This window comes from Podarcis erhardii (assembly GCF_964252035.2).
Source record: "Podarcis erhardii genome assembly, chromosome: 10".
NCBI lineage: Eukaryota > Metazoa > Chordata > Lepidosauria > Squamata > Lacertidae > Podarcis > Podarcis erhardii.
The window spans coordinates 43,784,370-43,800,120 of NC_138500.1; the positions used below are offsets into that span (position 1 = coordinate 43,784,370).

Consider the following 15,751-nt stretch of genomic DNA (forward strand, 5'->3'; position numbering starts at 1 on the left):
TTTGCAAGATTGGGCTCAGAGGTTGGAAGATAGCGGCACTTTCCAACTTTCTCTAAGTTGGAACAAAGCTGTGTTACTACAAAGATGGTTTGAAGAATGTTAATCTGGGAGTATTATGGAAAGGAGACATACATTTGCAAACTGAATAATCTGACGTCTGTTGTTGAATTCATGGGTGGAAGTGGGGGCTTCCATAAAACCTCAGTGCAAAAGTGTAAGTAAGCGGTAAAAATTCTACTAAGCGGTAAAAATCTACTTAATCAGGAGAAGCACCTGAAGATTGACTAAAGAAAACTGGAGGGTATGTAATGTGGCAGATGATATATGTATATTTGTGTAGTTTTGTGATGAGATTTTAGTTTAATGTTCCTATTTTGGTTTTAATATATTTCATAAGGCCAGTTGCCTAGGAAAAACAGGAATAAGTACTAATGTGAGAAATGGGGGATACTGCAGTAGCCTGGGCCAGCTTGGCAACTGCTGCTAAAGGAATCAGAATATTGGGAAAGTAACTGTTTGAACTGTTAGACTAGGGAGAGGAAGAGAAGGAATGGAGGGCTAGTGAGGAAGGAAAAAGTGTTGTGAGCATCTGGTGTGGGGAGAATGATCACGAAGCAGTGTTGGGGAACAGGACTGGTTATGCACGGCAGTCTGGAGCAAAGTATGAGTGTCCCTTCTCAGGAACACCACACTACCATAAGGGACTCGACTGGGGAAAAGTGGTGCAGTGTCTGTTCATCATACAAGAAAGGTAAAGCTTTTCCTTCCCTCATTAGTAATATAGATAGTTTTAACAAAGGCATTTTTGTAGGCACTTTCCAGAGTGCGGACTTGGGAGTGTGACCCTCCACCTGTCACATGTCAGTGGATTTGCATTCTGTGCCTAAATCTTGGTTTTATGAATTGTTCTGTTGAATACAGTATATCAATTGTCAATAGCACTGTATTAGTGGAATAAGGCTGCATGTCTTACTTTTCCCACAAGAGGGCAATCAGTAGCAGTCAGGAAGGGGTTATTAATTGCTAACTTTTATAATCAAATTACAACAGCTTTGTTTAATGGGCATTTCCTTTTATTGACTAACTGCAAAATGCAATGGCATGTTTTTTGCAAATTGATCATAATTTATTAGAATCTAAAAGGATTTACTGCAAAATTTTAAAGACACCACAGCTGTCATTTTTAGGTGTATTGTTTTAGATGTTGCTATTCTTTTTAGCATTCAAGGAAAACAACTAATTGCTGAATAATAGGTGACAGAAGAATTGTGTTCACTTTTTATTATATGGTCCAGAACCTTGGGTGTGAACTAAATGTGTAAATTAATTTGAAGAGGTGCCAAATTATACTGGGCAGTTAATACAAAGAGAATACTCCTATTGTGAGGTTTTTGCAATCATTCTGTGAACAGAGGGATAAAGCAAACTTGGGCTTTTGAGAATCCGTGACGCATATTATTTGGAGCAGTCTTTGATTCTGCCACAATTGAGTCTCTAGTAACAAGTTTGTAGCTGGATAATAGGGTATTGCAAGCTCCTCTGTATTTCCTCCATGGTCATTGGGCTATCACAGCAGTTAGGATAGTTTTGTTAGCTGCTCCTCTGTTCCTCAGTACATGTATTGAAAGAGACTTCTGTAGTATTACATTTTGGAAATAAACAATTGAAGCTCTTTTTTTAAAAATAAATTTTTATTAAGAGTTTTTTTTAATACAATAGAAAGAAAAGACAGCATAAGCAAAAAACAAACAAAAAAGAAAAACAAACATAAAATTTGGCATCGTGTAATAACCAACTTTTCTTCATTTTTGGACTTCCTCACGTCTCTCGCTCCTACTTTCCAAATTTATAAAACTTTAACCAGCAATTTATCACCTTATTTCCATTCTTATTGTACACATTTCCAATATTTTGTCCCTAACTTTGAATATTTTTATCTAGATTTTAAATATCTAATTTTACCATAATATTTATTCAAAATTTATTTTTCTCATAAAATTCACTCATTCTCATAATCTTTTCACCAAATTTTATGGTGCCTTGTTATTTTCAGATCCCTCATCCTTCTTAGCACTCGTATAATTTACAGTGTTTTTGTAGGTAGTCCTTGAATTTCTTCCAATCCTCTTCCACTGCTTCCTCTCCCAGGTCTCGGATTCTGCCAGTCATTTCTGCTAGCTCCATGTAGTCCATCAGTTGCATCTGCCATTCTTCCAACGTGGGCAAATCTTGAGTTTTCCAATATTTAGCAACAAGTATCCTTGCTGCTGTTGTTGCATACATAAAAAATGTTCGATCATTCTTTAACACCCTCTGGCCAACAATGCCCAAAAGGAAGGCCTCTGGTTTCTTAGGGAAGGTATACTTAAATACCTTTTTCAGCTCGTTATATATCATTTCCCAGAAGGCCTTAACCCTAGGGCAAGTCCACCAGAGGTGAAAGAACGTTCCTTCAGTTTCCTTACATTTCCAACACTTATTGTCTGACAGGTGATATATTTTTGCTAGCTTGACTGGGGTCATGTACCACCTGTATATCATTTTCATAATGTTTTCTTTCAAGGCATTACATGCCGTAAACTTCATACCGGTGGTCCATAACTTTTCCCAGTCAGCAAACATGATATTATACCCAATGTCCTGTGCCCACTTTATCATAGTTGATTTAACCGTTTCATCCTGTGTATTCCACCTCAGCAACAAGTTATACATTCTTGAAAGTACCTTAGTCTTAGGTTCTAACAGTTCTGTTTCCAGTTTCGATTTTTCCACCTGGAATCCTAACTTTTTATCCAATTTAAAAGCCTCTTTAATCTGAGCATAATGTAACCAATCTCGCACTTTGTCTTTTAGTTTCTCCAAACTCTGCAATCTCCAATTGTCTCCATCTCTTTCTAATATTTCCCAGTATTTCGGCCATTTGACCTCCATATTGGGTCTTTTCACAGCTTTAGCTTCCATGGGTGATAGCCACCTTGGGGTCTTGTTTTCTAATAAGTCTTTATATTTTGTCCAGACATTAAACACTGCTTTCCTTACAATATGGTTCTTGAAATTCTTGTGAATCTTAACCTTGTCATACCACAGATATGCATGCCATCCAAAAGCATTGTTAAATCCTTCCAAGTCTAACACATCAGTGTTTTCAAGAAGCAGCCAGTCTTTCAGCCAGCAAAAAGCTGCTGATTCATAATACAACCTTAAGTCTGGCAGGGCAAACCCCCCTCTTTCTTTAGCATCAGTTAATATTTTAAACTTAATTCTGGGCTTTTTGCCCTGCCAGACAAATTTAGAGATATCTCTTTGCCACCTCCCGAAACACTCCATTTTATCCACAATCTGTAAAGTCTGAAAAAGAAACAGCATCCTTGGCAATACATTCATTTTTATAGCAGCAATTCGGCCCAACAAGGAAAGTTTCAGTCTTAACCAACTTTCTAAATCTCTCTTAATTTCTGACCAGCACTTTTCATAATTGTCCTTGAATAAGCTCAGATTTTTTGCTGTTATGTTCATCCCTAGATATTTTGCTTTTTTAACCACGTTTAACTCTGTCTCCTTCTGGAACCTTTCTGACTCTGAAACTGTCAAATTTTTCTCCAATACCTTAGTTTTTTGCTTTAAACAATTGAAGCTCTTAAGTGTAGATAGATTCTTCGTAACTAGTCATTGTTAAAGGTGTCACATCATGGGGGGCACATCACCTTGAATTAGTGAACACTCTTAATTCATATTGCTATGAATCACTAAATACTGCTTTTCTCTTCCCCAATCCAATTCCCATAACTAGACATGTCTTTAATTGAGTGCACCACTTTGAATGCATTTGTTCATGTCACTGTACTTGTAATTGTTCTAGTGACTAGAACTTTTCCAGGCTATGCAAGTAGAGAGGTTCTATGACAATGGGAGCAATCAACAAAAGCAGGGAGCAGATAAAATCATGTTACTAAATGAGGGTATTGTTAGGAAATAGAGCTAACTTACTGCAGGCACTTGGGGCATTGTGGGAATAGACAAGGTATTTGGGTGGAATGGAGCTTGTGGGTGGCTGGTTGGCAGAATGAGCAAGGACAGCTGAGGATTGAGAGTTCTAATTGAATAGTAGTTATTGTTGCTAGTATTGCTAGAGAACATTAGATAAACTGCTTAGAAGAAAGAATAAGATTGAGTATAGGAACCAAATGGTATCTGTGCTTGCATAAGACAAACATATGTGAAATTGTTCATTTTTATGAAGATAGTAGTGATGAGTGAGTTATATTTTATGGAATATTGTAAATCACTTTTATTGCTGACAGGGAGCAGACCTAACTTTTTTGAGTGTGCAACACCCTGCCCTTCCAGAAAGTATGAAACAGAAACCAGTATTTACAATCCGTGTCACAAATATTGATGAAACTGCTAGAGCTTTTCTAAAGTAAGTGAATTTAGTCTAACGGGTCAGATTTTTTTTCTTGTCTTGAAAATATGTTCACAAATAAAGGTTTATGTTGACTTGGGAGATTTGGGGTTTTTGCTGGATCTTGATGGGCATAAGTGTTATATCTGATTAGACAGATACTGTGAAGCTGAAATTACTAAGATGGGGAAGTGGGAGGGTCATAATCCTTCCCTTTATGAAGCTCCAGATAAATGGAGGAAACATACAGGCAGCACTATATTACATGAATACATTATTATGTTTTCTTTCAGAAAATGCAACTGTGAAATTTTATCTGAAGGGGGAATCTAGTGTTGTGGGTGGTGAGGGGCTCCTTAATACTTTCTCCTCTGGCTATTTCCCTCCTTTAACTGCTTGGACCCTGCAAGAGAAAAGAAACAGCACAAATTTCTCTTCAAACTGCAGCTGTAGCATATCCATTTTATAAAACAAAACACTTTCTGTAAAAAAAAGAAGCAATGTGTTATATCCTCAAAAGGTGGGAATTAATCAGCAGTTATTCTGTTGAAGATAAAGGGAACCCTGAAGTAGGGAACAGAACAAGAACGGAGAAAATATTAGGGGCTGGATCTACATTGATCTTTTAAACGTTATTGTAACAATATTAGATACATTGTTATAAAACATCACCTTACCTTTAACATACTGTTTCCCTATGGCTGGTGGCTCGTTGCTCTGCAGTGCCCTCTGGTGTCACATTTTAATAACACATTATTAATGTTATAAACCACGAATGTAGATCCACCCAGGGTTTCTGCTGCCACAAATGCCACTTGCATTCCTGTAATCCTTGATCTGTACTTCTAGGACTTCCCTGATAGCATAGCAGGCCTAAGGTTTAGAGATAATCAGTAAAATCATAGTGGGATTTTTTGGAGGTGAGTGAGGGAAAGAACTCTTTTGCAAGACAAATTAGAAGAGAGATAGTAATTAGAAGCAAGGATTGTAAAGATGCTAAAATGACAAGATGGATGGTGGCTGGATAATCTTCTAAACTGGGTGGAAATATGGAACTTATTTTGAATTGGGTTGAACTCCCTCTGAAGAATCAAGCTCTGGTTGACCAGGTTGTGTAGGTAACTTAAGAGCACTTATACTAGCTTTGGCTGGTTTGCCAACCTAAGAAAGGGTGCTTTATGACATTTAAATAAATTGGTTTCAAAAAATACTGAATTTTGATCAGTTACTATAAAGCATTTTATAAATTACAAATAACTGCCTTTTCCTAGCATACTTGTAGGTGATAATTTGAGTAGATCTATGAAAGTTAACTTCTGTTATGTGTAGCATGGTTCTAATGAATTAATATATTATAGGAAGTTTGATGTGGAAAATGAGGAACATGCTATCAAACAAGAAGGTGAAGACAATATTATTTTACGGAATGTTCAAGGTTTGTATATCCCATACCATGTGCCTTCATGGAAGGATGGCTTTTGTTTTTTAACTATATTAAAATACCTAGGCGTAAAATCCTACCTTTTTTACTATTATTACTATTATTATGTTTTCCAGTAAAAAAGGAGGTGCTGGTACTTTGTACCAGTGAGTGCTTTCACAGAAAAAGCCCTGATTATTAATATTTATTTGCTGCTTGCTACAAAAAAACTTGTCTTATAGCAACTTACAATTTCTTTCAAAAAGCATATAATTCCAAATTAAAATATATCAAAAAGTTGTTGACTTAGTGCTCATCCTGCAATAACATAAAGGATACATACTCCCCCACCCAACTAAAGTGGAAACAGCAATTAAGAGCAGAATGCCAGCTAGAATCGCTACTGCTTTTACATATAAACTGAATGTACCTGCCTATCTTATCCCTTTTATTTATGCTGCCACCACTGATTTTTTTCTAGGAAAATGTGCCGGTACTCACCATGAAGTTGTTATAGTAAGTGCCACACTTTTTAACAACAACAAGAGAGGTGCTGGTATTTCGTGCCCTTGAGTACCCCTTGAAAAAAAATAAAAGCACTGGCTGCCACTATTAAATTATTTAAAAGTTCCTATTCATATAACACACAATACTTGATTTAGTCATGGGATGAAAAGGCCGGAGACTTAATTTTAAAAGTCAAGCAATTACTTACTAAAACTTGTTTATAGTATTATATAACCAGATTATTTGTAGGTCAGATGCTAGATTTAAAAGATATTAGCTTTAAAGAGGTATCTCTTTTCTTGTCCTGGTACTCTTCTGTATTCTAAGCCAGTAGCCAATTACCCTTAACTTCTTTTCTCTCTAGCTAACTCAGGCTTTACAGAGGACTTCGCCTGAAGTCTTCTCTTTGGTCAAGGTTCTTTTCCTCATGGGCTTTATAAAGGATTCAACCTGGTCAGGAATCACTGTGTCTTGAGCACTGTGGAGAAAAGCTGTATATATGTTTGTTTATGTTCATGTTTTGAAATGAAAATAGTTTGTAACTGATTTGAGGCCTTGTACTGTTACGATGTTGTAAGCCTATGTAACAGTAGATCTTGGTGACAGATTCTGGCAGAGGAGATAAGAGACCTATTGCTTCCAAGATTTTATTAAGTGGGTCCAGGATCAGGTAAATCCAGTCTGATTGATCTAGGTGACAGCAGAATGATTGAGGTTCCATTCATATGGGTGTTAACTAGGTTTTGACAGTTGAGGAGTGGGGCGATAGTGATTTGATGAGGGCAGTGTGAGGTATAAGACCAGACAATAAATAACAGGGAGGAAACTGAAGCTCATAATGTAATACTCAAGTGTGTTATGCTTGTCCAATAAAGATCAGCAATAGTAAGCCAGGTGCTGACTTGTTCTAAGATGCTGTCCTGTATATAGATTTTGCCAGAGGAAGATTGCACAGGTGAATTTGTAAAGTTGGCCAAACTGTCCAAACACCTAGAAATACAACCGACTCTCAACTTGTGCTGGGGTTATGTTCTGGGGTTGGTGCATAAAGCCAAATTCATGTTTAGTCAAAACACCCTCTCTCTGCACCGCCAAACACTCTCCCAAGGTGAGTGCAATGGTGGGTATGATTGCCAACATTTTTCTCCACCCAGATGTCCATACCCTTTAATTTCTTTTCAGCCAAGCACATAAAGATGAATTTGCACAAGTTAATTGTGCGTAAATTGCTAGTTGATTGTACAACTAGAGGAGCTTTTGGTTGTAGATGCAGATTGTCCCCAATACCTGGACTGGGTTTTGTGCGTATTTGATTGGGGTGGAATCTTAAGGAATTTTGTCTCCAGTGAAAGGCGCTTGGAGGTTGTTGTCAACAACGGCATCTCTTGAGTCTTCAGAAACTGTTAACAAATGCCTTTAAGACCCCAGTGTATCCCTTTCTGTAAATAGCATCCCTTGAATAAACCAACAATCTTAGTTTAAAGTTCATCTAGTGGTGCTGTCCCTTCTCATGCCTAACCTTACAGTACATGCTCTTAGAAGATTTTGAAAGCATTCTGACTGAATGGGTGGCATTCAGTTTTTAAAGGCGTTGATAGCTAAACCTCTGTATATACAAGTGAAGCTGTGGAAACCCAGTGTATCCAACACGGACACTTGTCAACAGCTGACAAATCTGGGTACTGTTATTTTAGAGCACTGCTGTTTTACTCTTTCTTTCTCTGCAGACTTTCTAAGAATTTCAGCCATGGTGGCCTGGCTGCTTCTCCCTGGACAACTACATGCTGCCACTAGGACCTCTCACGCCTCCAGCTGATTCCTCTTGACAGCAGGGGCTTCTTCAGCTCCCATTCTTTTCATACTCTCTTTTTTGTCTTCTGTCAGACTCTGATTCCAGACTCTCCCACAGTAGTGCTGTGTCTGCCCTTTTATTCTTTCCTGTCAGACTGTCAGACTCCTTTAACCAATCAAAAGGGTCTCTCTGACATGCCATTGGCCTTTAATTAAGGACCAGTGAGTTCAAATGGAACGTCCATTAAATGGTCTGTTACAGCGTGGCCTTTTTTATTCTGTTGACCCATGTAAATGTAGCAGACTCTGGTGCCAGCAGACATAATGGAAAATTTCACAAGACACAATCACCTCTTTAGTAACTATACAAACATAGATGTCTATTGGTTTTGTATACATTATATCTGCCAGGCCTCTGTTAGAAGTAAATTGACCATCGCATTCAGCAAACTATTTACAATTCAAACAGTTTTTATAACATAACAACATTAACTTATGTAACTTTCATTTCATAATGTTCTCCATGTTCTTGGATTTTTAAAAAAAATGTTTCTGGTGATATTTATTCCATTTTATTCCATTTATGTCAGTGAATAACTATAATTCTTAGTTACAACCTAAAGTCCTTTTATTCTGTGAGATGTAATAATGTTAATAGTTTATTAACATTATTACATGTCCAGAAGAAATGGACTTTAGGTTGTTACTAAGAAATATAGTTATTTACTGATGCAAAGCAAAACATTTGTTTATTTAAGGTTATCTCTTAGCACAGTGGAAGAAAATATTTTTGCATGCACAAGGTCTAGGGTTAAATACGCAGCAACTCCAGTGAAAAATATCTCATGTAGCAGGACTTTCAAAGTCCTCTGCCTAAGACCTTGGAGAATAATTATAAGTCAGAATAGACAATATTAAAATGTTCCCTGCTTTTACATTTTTTTCCCCAGACAGGCTAAGAGAAAAACTAAGTAAAAGAGGAGTTCGTACAATTACAAGATTAGGAAAGTATTTCCGGGAGCTGGAAAAGAAACAACATGGAATTCTTACAAAAGCAGACTTCAAACAAGCACTGAAAGTGTTTCATTTAGACATTTCTGAAAAGGTATGCTGTCATGAACCCACTCTTCTGAGGGAATCTGCTGATCCCCATCTCCAAACAACCTAGTATGTTCCATCTAAAAACTACTCTGGGTATCTCTCAGAGGTAAATTGCTGCCACCAACCCTCTATGGATTGTTTCTTTCCCAGGGTAGAAAGCAACTTCCCTGTACCAGTCTAGAACAGTTAAATGTATTTTTATTTAGAGAACACGGAGTTGGCATCAGCAGAACAGGTAACTTAGAAAGAAAAAGGAAAATATAAAAGCTTGCCTTCTCTAGCTCTGTATAAAATAAGTTGCTAGGAATCAAGATAACATATTTTTATGGAACATGGGCAGCAATTTTTATGCTGACATACACACTCTCCTTTTCAAAATTTTACTTCTGGGAGGCTGAGTTCTTTTGGAATTCTTGTTTCAAGCAAGTATGAGAGGTCAGGCTGGTTGTCAGTAGTGATATATTCCAAACTTCATAGTTTATCTAGCTCAATACAAGTCAGAAACAATTTCCCTCCCACCCACTTCCCTCATTGCTACTGTAGGAGACAGAGAGACTGGTTGGTCTCTTCTCTCTCCCACCCCAACAGCACTGTTGCCTGGACATCACTAATATGCTTGACATCATTAATATGGATGCCAGATTCCAAGGAAAACACATGTTTCAGAGCTTCTGGTGCCAGGAACTTTGAACATTTTAGTTTCCAAGGGCCTGATAGCCATACTAAGAAAGACATAAGCACAGTGGGGAAACTACATTTCTCCAGGTCACTGATACCTGTAACATTGCTGTAGGTCATTAGTTGCCACTTGTAAATTTGGACTAGACCAGACAAGGGGAAAATAGTATTCTGAAGTGTACCTTCCATGGTAGAGATACTCGCTAAAAGCAGATGGGATTTACAAATGGATATTATCGTTATCTAAAAGTTGTGGTACTTAATCGTAGACCTATTTTATTTTATTTTTAGGAAAGTGGCTGGGGATGTCAGAGGCAATAGTTGTGAGATCTCTTCCTGAAATACCATTTACTATTTCCTGACATGAGATTATGTTAGCTTGCTCTCATGGCAAACTTGGGGTCAGAATTTAATTTAAATACCATTAGGTTAACAAAATTGTAGCCAAAAGGGCTTTTTCATCATGCATGTTAAAGTGAAAATATATCTTCTATTATAACCTAGGACAAATAGTCTGCACCTTACATCTAGTTTACTTGGAAAATACAATTTGCTTCTACTGTGCCATGTTAGAATTAAAACACTTCATCTTGAAGTCTGCATCTATATTGAAATTGTTTTAAATATGTTTTTTATTGTTTTGTCACCTGTTTGCTGCCCTGTACTTCTTTGGGATGAGGAGTAGGATAGAAGTTTAATAAATAAAAAATTGGCCTCTTCCATTGTTGTGTTATGTGGTAGTGTTAGGCTATGTGCTGAATTGCAACTTATTTGACACAAAATTCTTTAATTTTAGGAGTTTGAATCTTTGTGGTTAATGCTTCATGACAACAGAAATGATGAAGTTGATTATGCTGAGTTTACTCGTGCCATCTTTGGTGAAATGAATGAATATAGGAAAGCATTTGTGAGAAAAGTAAGTGGGTTTTAAATATATAAATATATGTAGTTTATCTACATATCTGTGTAGATCACAGCAGACTATGGGGGGTTCTTAAAGAAATGGGAGTGCCTGACCACCTTATCTGTCTCCTGAGAAATCTCTATGTGGGACAAGAAGCAACAGTTAGAACTGGATATGGAACAACTGATTGGTTCAAAATTGGGAATGGAGTACGAGAAGGCTATATATTGTCTCCCTGCTAATTTAACTTATATGCAGAATACATCATGCGAAAGGCTGGGCTGGATGAATCCCTAGCTGGAATTAAGATTGCCGGAAGAAATATCAACAACCTCAGATATGCAGATGACACAACTTTGATGGCAGAAAGTGAGGAGGAATTAAAGAACCTCTTAATGAGAGTGAAAGAGGAGAGTGCAAAATATGGTCTGAAGCTCAACATCAAAAAAACTAAGATCACGGCCACTGGTCCCATTACATCCTGGCAAATAAAAGGGAAGAAATCGAAGTAGTGAGAGATTTTACCTTCTTGGGCTCCATGATCACTGCAGTTGGTGACAGCAGTCACGAAATTAAAAGACGCCTGCTTCTTAGGAGAAAAGCGATGACAAACCTAGACAGTTAAAAAGCAGAGACATCACCTTGCGACAAAGGTCTGAATAGTTAAAGCTGTGGTTTTCCCAGTAGTTATGTATGGAAGTGAGAGCTGGACCATAAAAAAGGCTGATCACCGAAGAATTGATGCTTTTGAATTGTGGTGCTGGAGGAAACTCTTGAGATTCCCATGGACTGCAAAAAGATCAAACCAATCCATCCTGAAGCAAATCAGCCCCGAGTGCTCACTGGAAGGACAGATCCTGAAGCTGAGGCTCCAATACTTTGGCCACCTCATGAGAAGAGAAGACTCCCTGGAAAAGACCCTGATGCTGGGAAAGATTGAGGGCACAAGGAGAAGGGGATAACAGAGGACGAGATGGTTGGACAGTGTTCTCAAAACTACCAACATGAATTTGTAGAAACTCTGGGAGGCAGTGGAAGACAGGAGTGCCTGGCGTGTTCTGGTCCATGGGGTCACGAAGAGTCGGACACGACTAAACGACTAAACAACAACAAGTTTATCTACAGATAACTAAGAAGTACTGATCTGCTTAATGCTTTATGGTTAAATGCTATCTAGTATCCAATATATATACTTTAAGATCATTAATCACTATATGTTTTGAAGAAAAGTTTGCTTCCTCTGGTTTGTCATTTAACAGTTCTTGTTGCCTTTATAATAAATGACTTGCCCCGTTGACTTTTCTGGAACAACAAATCAATACCTTTGAAACTGCAACCAGAATTCTGCAAGTGTTGATACAAATTTTACTCATATGAATTTATTCTGTACTCCTTTTGGGGGCAGGGATGGGTGATTGAGACTGGACAAGTTACTAAAATTTGTTTCTTACCATCTGTAAAATATATCAGTTTTCTGATAAATATTTCCAGATTGTGTCATTATTAAAAAACTAATCATGATTTCATTTGCTTAAAGCATTTCTATACCACCCTTCTTAATATTTATTATAAACATTTCAGTTTGTAATTTGTTTCTCTGTCTTTGCTCTTCCTCTCTTTTGTACTTTTTGCATGCATAACATAAAATGTGACTCCTTAAGGCCACACTGTGCGTGCCACAATAATGCACTGCAAATATCAAAACAGATTAAAGACATGCACTGCAAAATAGTCTTTCACCTGCAGGTCTGTTTTGCATGCTAGAATAAAGGTATCATTCCTGGTATTTAATCCTATGGTCCTTGAACCCGTTAGGCATTTCACTTTGTGAAAATATAACTCCTGTTTTGAACAGTACCAATCTTTTTTTCTTCCTTTGGCAACGGATGTGCAGAAAGAGAGAGGAATTTTCTTTCTAGGTCATTTGAATAAAATTTGTCAGTTGGTGAGAAAATGAGTGAGTCAGTGAGAAAATGCTTTATGCATCAGGCAGAAAAAAGTGTTAATGAATTGCCAGTGTTGACCAAAAAAAATCTAAAAAACAAAACAAAACCCTTCACCCTAAACAGACTTGTGGGCATGAAATACCTGACTTGGATCCAAGTAAGTTGCGCTCACAGTATAAAACTGATGTACTTAAGTTAGTCAGGTCTATTAATTTCAATGGGTTTAGTCTTTGAGTAGGAATAACATTGGAGAAAACAATTTATATTTTGACGTAAAAGTCATTAAACAGCCTGTTTTCCTGATACCAGTTACAAAAGTTACTGTTTTAAATTGCATGACACTTCAATACATTTTTTAAAAAGTGGCATATAAATATTTTAATAAATAAATAAAATTAAATGCTTGCTTCCAGCGAAGTGTGTGTAGTTAAGCACACCCAGCTATTTACTTTACTACTCCATTTTTTATCTTTCTCCATACCCAACGTGGGAGTGTAGATTCACAACTAAGATGATTTTTTTTTTTTTAAAAAAATGAACATTCTGTCTTTTTAAGGTCAAACCAACCAATTAATTCTTATCATTCAAGATGCCAGGTGTATGTGAGCATAATTTGTGTTTCTCTTCCTTGCTCTTTTCTGACCATTGTCTTTGTTTCAGGCTTATATGAAGCTGGATTATAACAAAACTGGCAGTGTTCCTATGACAGATATCAAGAAATGTTATTGTGCTATAAAACATCCTCAAGTCGTCGCAGGTAATTAATGTACAAGAAAGTAATTGTTGATTTGTCTTGTTATCAACATCGTATTATCTATCTGTCAGGGGCTCAGGAGCAGAGGCACAGGGGAGAGAGGAAATGGAGAGCGAAGGGGAAGAATCTGAGGGCAGCGTAGGGGAGTATGACAGTGGCCCGAGAGATTCCATGAGCTTCTCCAGCGAATCAGAAGATTCCCAGAGGGGGGCGCCGATGGCCAGGGCAAGGGGGGTCCCAGGGGGGACACACCAGAAGCAAGGGGCCAGTGGGGACTCCCAAAGCAGCAGCGGGGGATCAGGACCAGCTCCCCCACCAGAGTGTAGTGGGGGGGAAGAGTCCCATGTATCAGGGCCAGCGTCTCCTCCAGCAGGGAGAGAAGATGAGTCAGGGCTGACCACGCCTCTATTGGAGAGTGAGGGAACGGAGGGGGAGTCAGGTCCAGCTAGCCGCCCCAAAGGGGGAAGCAGTGACAGGAGCAGTGTAACGGTCAGGAGGAAGGTTGCCGGCTGGGCGCGGGCGCCAAGTTCGAATGTACAGGCGCGCGGGACAGCAGAGAACCCGGATTGGGAACCAGGTCCTAAAGCCCGCTGGAGGCAGGGGGAAGACTCAGGGGACTCAGCGTCAGAAGAGTCTAGAAAGGGCAAGACCCCAGCGGACAGGCGGACCCAGAGGAGGAAAGAGCAAAGGAAGAGGTGGAGCAAGGCTAGAGTCTTAAACTGGTGTCTGGGGGGAGGAGATTCAGACGGAGCTTCAGTGGTCTAGGGTTTGAGACGTAGAGCTGCGCGCCGCGGCTTTGAAATCGAAACTGAACTTCAATAAAGACTTTTGTATAGAACAACGAACTGGCGTTGGTCCTTTGTGAGCTGGGACCTCGGGCAGCTCTGACAGTAAGCTCCGTCTGAATCAAATTGGACCATCGCAGCGTGAGTTGGCGCAGCGAGGGGCAAAACTTGGTGTTTTGCGAGCTCACGAAGATCGGCAAAGATGACTACAGAGGACAAGGTGAAAGAACTGCAAGAAGCAGTCACGAGGCTGCACGCAGAAATAGCAGCATCCAGAAAGAGAGAGGAAGCAGCAGCAGCGCTCTGCCGGGATCTGCAAACCAGGTGGGAACGTTTGGGCAAAGAGGGGCTGCCAGGACCCAAACTGGAGGGAGTTGGCCTCGGGAAGAGGGGGGGCAGCATCGTAGCCCACTTCAACGGGAACCTGCAGCAGTATCCTAACTTCAGAGCAGACATAGTGTTCGCGCTCAATTTGCTTCGGAAAGACTTTAGAGATGAGGAGGAGAAAGTAGGCTTCATAATAACTCATCTGCATGGGGAAGCTAAATCGTGGCTGCGCAATTTATGGCGCGAAAATGATCCCGCCCTCCAAGATTCAAATGCCTTTATCAAGGCTATGGACGATTGTTTTAAATCAACGGTAGATGTGGATGTGGCCAGGAGGGAAATGCAAGGGCTGAAGCAGGGCAAAGCCACTGTGAGACAATATCACTCCCGCTTTTTTGCGTTAGTAAATGTGCTGGGCTGGGAGAAGGACTCCGCTGCCGTCAGGGATCTGTTCTGGGAGGGGCTGAATGGGGCCGTGAAAGATGAGCTGGCGAGAGGGGAGAGACCCAACAGCACCACAGAAGTCGTCCAAAGAGCGCTGGCGATAGGGGTGCGCCTGGAAGAACGCCCTTGGAGCAGGGATGAGGAACGTATGGCACGCACACCAGCCAGAACAACTCCCTTCCTACCCAGAGAGACAGTGCGCGCGCAGTCCACGCCTCCAGTGGGGGGGGGGGAGAAGAGCCGATGGAGATAGGTGGTGCCAGGGCTCAGACAGCAACCAGAGCCCAAACACCAGGAGCAGTCAAGGCGAAGGCTCCTAGAGGGAGCAGGAAGTGTTATATCTGCGACAGTGCACAGCACATGGCCAAAGAGTGTCCCCAGAGGCTCCAGAGGCACACTGCAGCCTCAGCAACAGTAAAGGGAGCAGTTCAGCAGGGGGAACAGCTGCAGGGAAACGACGAAGCCTGGTTGGAGGCAGAGGCACTGGGGCCCAGCCAGGCGAGTCAGTGAAGCAGTCCCCAGAGATTTTACAGCCCACAGACCCCCTCCCGCCCAAACCAGTGGTGCAACTCACCGCATCGCTCCAGCTGCCCAATGGACTCACCCTGGAAGTCCCTATTACCATTGACTGTGGTAGTAATGCAGACTTTGTAGGAGTGGATTTCATCAAGCAACATCGCATAGCGCTCCTA

The 15,751-nt window shown here is 39.9% G+C and overlaps 1 protein-coding gene across 2 annotated transcripts in view; it reads left to right on the forward strand.

Moving 5' to 3' along the window:
- CAPS2 (calcyphosine 2) overlaps positions 1-15,751 on the forward strand; it is a 36,218-nt gene that overhangs the window by 14,977 nt on the left and 5,490 nt on the right. For both annotated transcript variants that reach the window (XM_081878702.1, XM_081878701.1), the window contains exons 14-18: positions 4,302-4,420; positions 5,761-5,837; positions 9,071-9,225; positions 10,696-10,815; positions 13,410-13,506. In XM_081878702.1, coding sequence (XP_081734828.1) covers positions 4,302-4,420; positions 5,761-5,837; positions 9,071-9,225; positions 10,696-10,815; positions 13,410-13,506 — 568 coding nt within the window. The remainder of the gene's footprint in view (positions 1-4,301; positions 4,421-5,760; positions 5,838-9,070; positions 9,226-10,695; positions 10,816-13,409; positions 13,507-15,751) is intronic.